Source organism: Macadamia integrifolia, chromosome 8 (assembly GCF_013358625.1).
Source record: "Macadamia integrifolia cultivar HAES 741 chromosome 8, SCU_Mint_v3, whole genome shotgun sequence".
NCBI lineage: Eukaryota > Viridiplantae > Streptophyta > Magnoliopsida > Proteales > Proteaceae > Macadamia > Macadamia integrifolia.
Window position 1 is genome coordinate 26,583,853 of NC_056564.1, and position 7,172 is coordinate 26,591,024.

Below are 7,172 nucleotides of genomic sequence, written 5' to 3' on the forward strand. Positions count from 1 at the left end.
AAAGGTGGGGCAGAATACTTCGTGACCTTTGTTGATGATTAGTCAAGAAAAGTCTGGATCTACTTCATGAAGCATAAAAGTGAGGTGTTCACTAAATTTAAGGAATGGAAGGCTGAGGTAGAAAGGAAGACAGGAAAAAAAATTAAATACTTGAGAACAGATAATGGAGGAGAGTACACATACAAGCCGTTTCTAGAATTGTACAAAGTTGAAGGGATTACACATCACTTCACGGTTCCAAAGACACCACAACAAAATGGTGTAATTGAAAGGATGAACAAAACACTTCTAGAAAGAGCTCAGAGTATGAGGTTGAATGCAGGGTTGAGCAAGAGATTTTGGGCAGAATCAATAAACATGGCATGTTTCCTCATCAATAGGTCTCCATCAAAGGCGATTGATTATAAAATTCCTGAAGAGGTATGGATAGGAAAAATAGTAGATTATTATATTCTAAAAATATTTGGTTGTCCAGCCTACGCGCATATTGAGAGTGAGCAGCATTCCAAGTTAGACTCAAAGTCTAAGCAGTGTATCTTTCTTAGTTTTATGAAAGGCGTTAAGGGATTCAAGTTGTGGGATCCAAGTTCACAGGAAGTTGTAGTTAGCAGGGACGTTGTGTTTGATGAGTCTCATATGGTAAAGTCAAATTATAATTCACAAGCAGTTGATGAAAATAAAGAAGGTTCTACTGTGTAAGTGAAGTTAGGTGAGTCAGAAACAATAAGAGAGAATGAGTCATCAAGTGACTTACCAGGACAATAGGAAGCAGTAGAAGTTCCCTATACTGTGGTAAAGGGTAAAGGGAAGCGTACTCATAAAGCACCTGTGAGATACGGGTTTGAGGACATAGTTGCCTATGCCCTCACTGTAGGTACAGGTGATCCATCTTCCTACCATGATGCTTTGAGTGATGCACAGCATGATAAATGGATAGCAACTATGATGGAGGAAATGGAGTCTCTACAGAAGAACAAAACTTAGGAGATTTTGAAAAAATCTAAGGGAAGAAAAAGCATTGGGTGTAAATGGGTCTTTCGTAAGAAAGAAGCAGCATCTGAGAAAGAGCGTGAAATGTATAAGGCCAGACTTATAACCAAGGGCTATGCACAGAAGGAGGGGATAGACTATAATGAAATATTCTCTCCAGTGATGAAATACAATTCGATCAGGGTACTACTTGCTTTGGTGGCTATGTATGATTTAGAGCTTGAATAACTTGATGTGAAAACTGCATTTCTTCATGGTGACTTAGAGGAACAAATTTACATGGAGCAGCCTGAAGGTTTCAAGGTACAGGGAAAGGAAAATCATATTTGTCTACTTAAGAGGTCGCTTTATGGCCTTAAGCAATCTCTTAGGCAGTGGTACAAACGCTTTGATTTCCACATGATGAAGATTGTCTACACAAGAAGTGAGTATGATAGTTGTGTTTATTATAAAGTGTCAAGTGATAATTCCATTATTTTGTTGATGCTTTATGTTGATCATATGCTCATTGCAGCAAAGAACAAACATGATTTAGTCTCTTTGAAGTCTTTGTTGAGTGTTGAATTTGAGATGAATGATCTTGGTGCTGCTAAGAAGATCCTTGGCATGAAAATCCTTAGAGATAGGAATGCAAGTAAACTTTGGATAACTCATAAGAGGTATATTGAAAAGGTGCTAGAGCATTTCAATATAGAAAAGTCTACGCCAGTTAGCACTCCGTTAGCTGGCCACTTCAAGTTATCTGAAAGGAAATGCCCTACAACACATGAGAAGGTAGAGCAGATGTCTTAGGTCCCTTATGCTAGTGCAGTTGGGAGTCTCATGTAGGCTATGGTTTGTAGCAGGCTGGATTTGTCTCATGCAGTCAGTGTTGTTAGGAGATACATGAGTAATCCAGGGAATGAGCATTGGAATGCAATTAAGTGGATCTTCAGATATTTGAGTAAGACTAAAGATATAGGTGTTATGTTCAGTGGCAAGGGAAGTTCTACAAAATTGGTAGGTTATGTTAATTCTGACTATGCTGCTGATTTAGACAAGAGGAAGTCTACTACAGGTTATGTGTTTACATTGGCTGGTGGACCTATATCATGGAGGGCGATGCTTCGTCTACAGTTGCATTGTCCACTACAGAGACAGAGTACATGGCGGCAGTTAAGGCTACCAAGGAAGGAGTCCGGTTGGCTAGACTGGTTCGTGAGTTGGGGTTGGAGCAAGGAGGTATAGTGTTACATTCTGACAGTCAAAGTGCCATACATCTAGCAAAGAATCAGGTGTTTCATGCAAGGACAAAGCATACTGATGTGAGATTTCACAAGATCAGGGAGCTTGTGTCAGAAGGTAGTATTCACTTGAGAAAAATTCATACAGATCTCAATTCTGCAGATATGTTTACGAAGCCAGTTACTATAGAGAAGTTTGAGTCCTATTTGGACTTGATTAATATTACTTATTATTGAAGATGAGGGACGCATCAAACAAGTGCGGGTTTGTACCTCTAATGAGCTACAAGGATGAAAACGTCTACAAGTTATCTTTACATGATGCTTGACAGAATTCAAGCCAAGGTGGAGATTGTTGGTGTACGATGTCTTGTATTTCATCGCAGTTTAACCCAGGGAGTACTGGTGCAGCACCTAGACAAGCAGGATGACGGTCGAATTTTTTATTTGAGGGCAATTGTGTACTTTCTGGATTAGGGTTTTTTCACTATATATTTGTAGCAAGGGTTTCTTTCTCTGTAATGCAAGCAATGCTGAGCGTTGTAACCCTATTCTCCATTGAGAGTGATGCAGGATCTCATCTCACCAGGACGTAGGCAACCTTGCCTACCTCGTAAAATCCGTGTGCATTGTTTGTTTTGTTTTTTTTTCATTATTTTCTGCGTCGTTTTAGTGTTGTGTTTCTACACATACATTGATTCACGAGTCTTACGATCAATCGTGACTAGATGACCAATGGCCTTAGCCATTGAACATAAAATTTCCTCATCCCAATACGCCTGAGGTAGGTCTGAAACAGAATCCAAGTCAATTCTTGCTGAGAAGCATAGAAATCATGTTGCCATCGTTGAAAACGAATAAGTTGGCCACCTACATGAACAGGACCCCTCTTCCAAATCGATGTCATATCAGTTTCATTCTTAAAACGAAACATAATAAAACCCTAGCCCAAAAACCTTACTTCCTTACTTCCACCGGTTCCTTCAATACCCAGTTTCATTGATATTAGACCTTAAAAATCCACGGATATTGAACGGAAGTTGACCCTGCCCAGCAATGCAAACCGATGTTTATGTAGTTGCCTATCATATGCAGCTGCGAAATTTTCCAAGTCAATGCTCCATCTTTGACCGCCGATGGCCAGCTATCAATGACTGGTAACACTGGCCTACCAACCACTGTTGCAAAAGACCTCCTATCCACGTTAGAAGGTGGGATAAATCTTATTGCTTCCATCGATCTCACAAGCCCCACCTCTTCCTGCAGCTATTCAATCTGCTCTTCAGGAGTTGTTTCAGAAGAAAGGGTCTCATGTAGTAGATGAGATTCTCCTAAAAGAAACGGCTCAGATATCCACCGCTCAACTCCAAAATCTCTACCACCACCAGCTGCCTCCACCAAACAAGAATCCAAATCACCAAGAACAATAGGGTTTCCCAGAGGGGGAACCCCAGTCGTAGCCGCACTCATTCTTTTCTTCCAAAGAAAAGAATAGTTACTAAAATTGAGAGAAGAGTGAGGATTGTTATGTTCCTAGATTATAAGAAGTGAGCCTCACAAGACTTTACTGATATATTGTAGCTTTGACCATATTAACTAAGTGTGAACAATAAGGAAGATGAGGATTTTCTCATGCAATCTTCAAAATCTAAAAAATAAAGAGAGCTGATTTAGTTAAATGAAAAAATATCAGTTCAAACTTTGGTTTCTTGTGAAAAGAGATGGTTGACGCAGGAAAAATCCATTTCAGATTTCTTGTGAGAATCACAGAGCCAATTATAGGTGTGGGAGTAAAAGTTCTTCATAGCTAAAAAAAAATTAAAAAAAAATACACATTGGCTGTAACAAGGAGAAAGAAGTCAATGAAAGCCTAAAAGTTTTGCATTGAAGCTGTTGTTGGAAGGTACATTGTATTGTATTCCTTTGCTTGCATAAGTGCGCCGATTCAGAAGGGTTATGCTAGCAAGATGGTATGGAATATTCGAAATGGTTATTCAGTGGCTAGAAAATTTATCAAGGCTAAAATTGAAAAGCTTGGGAGAAATGTTAAAAAGGGTTATAAACCTTTATCCATATGGCTAGGTTGTCGCAGAATGTGGAAACTTGTTCTTAACAAAAGATGGGTAATTGGTAATGAGAATTCAGTTAATTTTTGGAGGGATAAATGGTGGGGATCATAGTATTACTGCAGCTGCTAAATTGGAAGGGTCTATGATTGAAAGGGGCACTGCTCGGGTGTCTGATTTTATTTTGGATAGAGTTTGGGATTTCCCAAGTAAGTGCAACCAATTTATCTTAAGGGTATTTTTCAAATTCTAAAAGATATGAAAGTTCCTTCTCAGTTAGTTTGGGATCAGTGTGTTTGGAGTCCAACGATTTCAGGATACTTTACATCGAAATCAGCTTGAGAAGATTTTGAAAAAGGGAATCCAAAGGTTCCTTGACACTCCTTGACATGGTGTAAAAAACTCCAACCGAGGCAGTCAACTTTTTGGTGGAGGTGGGTTCATGGAAAAGTACGAGAAAATACATGTTTAATTTAACATCCCCTAGTGAACGCATATTTAATTTAGGGCAAAGAAGCATTTAAGGAGTATTCCTACATCCCCTCTATGTTTGTATTTTCGATTGAAAAGAGATTTTGGATTTTGAATTGTTTAATTTTTTTTCAAATAAAAAGGTTGTTAAAGTCGTTAATACGAGAAAATATATGTTTAATTTAACATCCTTTAATAAACGCATATTTTTTTCATTTCTGAAATTTTACACATAAAAATACAAATTCAGCAATTAAATGTTTGGTTACGGAAAAAATACACGTTTAATAAACAGATAAATTCACCAAATATGGACGTGGGGTGGTGCGTAGTGAATGGCAACATTTAAAAAACATGATACATTTATTTTATTGTATAGGTAGGATAGGGCCAGGCTCAGCCCAAGGCCACAACCCAAGCCCATCCTAACTCAGCCCAGCCTGGCCTGGCATCGGGCCTGCAATTCCAGCCCAAACCCACCTATACAGGTCGGCCCAGATTTTATGACACCCCTAATTATGAGGTCATTGTGATTGATTTCAATTCATCTACAGTGAAAAAATATACGTCTCGACAAAGGAGGGCGGATCAGGTTCACGTACGAGAATAACCTTAATCCATGAATTTAGAATCAATTTTCTCACTCTTTATTTAATAGATTTTAAATCCACGGACGGACCAGGGATGTACGAGAATATTCTCGTACATGAACCTGATCCGTTCATTCAACAAAGACCCTACACATCTACCAAACTACATAAAACCCTTTCACACTTAGAACATCACATCAGCTATCAAGTGTGCCCATCTTTAGGGTGCATGCCTACTCCTTGCCTTAGGTCTTTTTGAATATAATTCTTATTCAAATAAAAATGAAAATTGCCATTGTAGATCTTCGAGCTAGAGTACTATTTGCTGTTCTTCTAGTTCAAACCTTTGTGAGCTAAACAGTAAACAGAGTAAGCCGAAAGGATAACAAGTGAGACAAGAAGAACAGAAGCAAACAAAGACACTACAAGTGAAGCACCAATATGCCGACAGAACTTGTCATAAACATTGCATATCTCGCTCCAGTTCGCATGAGAATTCCCTCTCAACCCAATATATCCCACGGCACCAGCACATCCGGTGGCTGCAGCCACTGCCCCAAGAATCACCTGCACCAATCATTTGAATATATCCATATAACAAAAGTGTTAGGAACTTAGGTAAAACTCATCCCCAAAAGTTAAGCGTTAGAAAAGAGTGTCCAAATAAGAGTTTTGATCAGGTTCTCGGTTCTCGTACAATGCCTGATCTACAGTTGGAATCCACTGAACTCTTCACCATTTTATAAAAAGGGAGAGATTAAGTAGATTCTAAGTATGAATCAGGCACCACCGTACAAGAACCATTCTCGTACAAGGACATGATCCGTACTAGCTATAAGTTTTCATATCAGGCTGCCCACTTCCGAGATAAAATTATTATTTCCATCATCTGTGTGGAACCCAAAAAAAAAGTTTCAATAACTTACCACATCACAAGCAATCAAGGCCAAATAGAACTTCATCACTAGCTTCTTTGAAGAACAAGGCTTCACAAGTATCCATGAGGAAGCAATTCCAGAAAGGATACTATAAAAGGTAGAAAGTGAAAGCGCCATTGCGAAGTATCTACATATATACAAAAGTGGAATAATTAAAGACAGAATAGTATATGATGAAGCTTAACTAAGCTTAGGGGACTCACATGTAGGCTGGAGAGTAATTGAATTTGGCTGGGATAGAGAAGGAGTACAGTGGCGTCTGGATGAGTTTGGTCTGATTGCTAGTAACCATGACTACCACGGCTGTCAGGGATGCTGTGAACAATAGAATCCGAAGGCACAAATCCATGAAGATTGGTTTTGGAGAGGACATCTCTGGTTCAAAGTTGCCAGACTCTGGTGCTAGTTTTTGCTTGGACGCCATTAAATTATGTTGGGTTAGCTGTTGGCGGTGGTTTGGTGAAAAACTGACAACTGATTTATGTGTTATTAATTTGCATGCACAGATGTGCACGAGAGAGAGGCAGAGATATAAAGAGAGAACTACTTTCGAGATGAAGAGATATGAAGTTGAAGCGAGAAAGGAAGAAATTAGGAAAAAGGATTATGCTTGGCTAGCTAGTTTCTTTGACCAATTTTTTGGATCTCTCCCTCTTATACGTGGCATGCATTGGGGAAGATAAGGGTTGAACGAGTTTTTGGTTCTTCCTATTTGTTTGTCCTGTCAGATGGAAAGAAAATGTAACCCAAAGAGCCCTAGCCTTCTTTACCATTTTAGGGGGCGGGTGGGTGTGTTTACAAACAATTGGGGCACAGTGGTTTATGATTGAATTTCATAGGCATTCTTATCCTTTGTAGATCCAAGTCCATGGTCTATTTTGTGTCAGTCGTCAA

The 7,172-nt window shown here is 39.1% G+C and overlaps 1 protein-coding gene across 1 annotated transcript; it reads right to left on the reverse strand.

Annotated features, from left to right (window-relative positions):
* Positions 1-5,374: 5,374 nt before the first annotated feature.
* LOC122085563 (CASP-like protein 1) lies at positions 5,375-6,807 on the reverse strand. Its single transcript, XM_042654039.1, has 3 exons — positions 6,482-6,807; positions 6,267-6,405; positions 5,375-5,907 (listed from the first exon to the last, which is right to left on the reverse strand). Exons 1-3 carry the CDS (start codon positions 6,700-6,702, stop codon positions 5,674-5,676), a joined length of 594 nt encoding a protein of 197 aa, XP_042509973.1. The 5' UTR covers positions 6,703-6,807; the 3' UTR covers positions 5,375-5,673.
* Positions 6,808-7,172: the final 365 nt, after the last annotated feature.

Coding starts and splice junctions, on each gene's coding strand:
- LOC122085563 (XM_042654039.1), bottom strand. CDS start 6,702: ATGGCGTCCAAGCAAAAACTAGCACCAGAGTCTGGCAACTTTGAACCA. Junction 6,406..6,481: donor AATTACTCTCCAGCCTACAT/GTGAGTCCCCTA, acceptor GTATATATGTAG/ATACTTCGCAATGGCGCTTT. Junction 5,908..6,266: donor CCTTGATTGCTTGTGATGTG/GTAAGTTATTGA, acceptor TGATTGGTGCAG/GTGATTCTTGGGGCAGTGGC.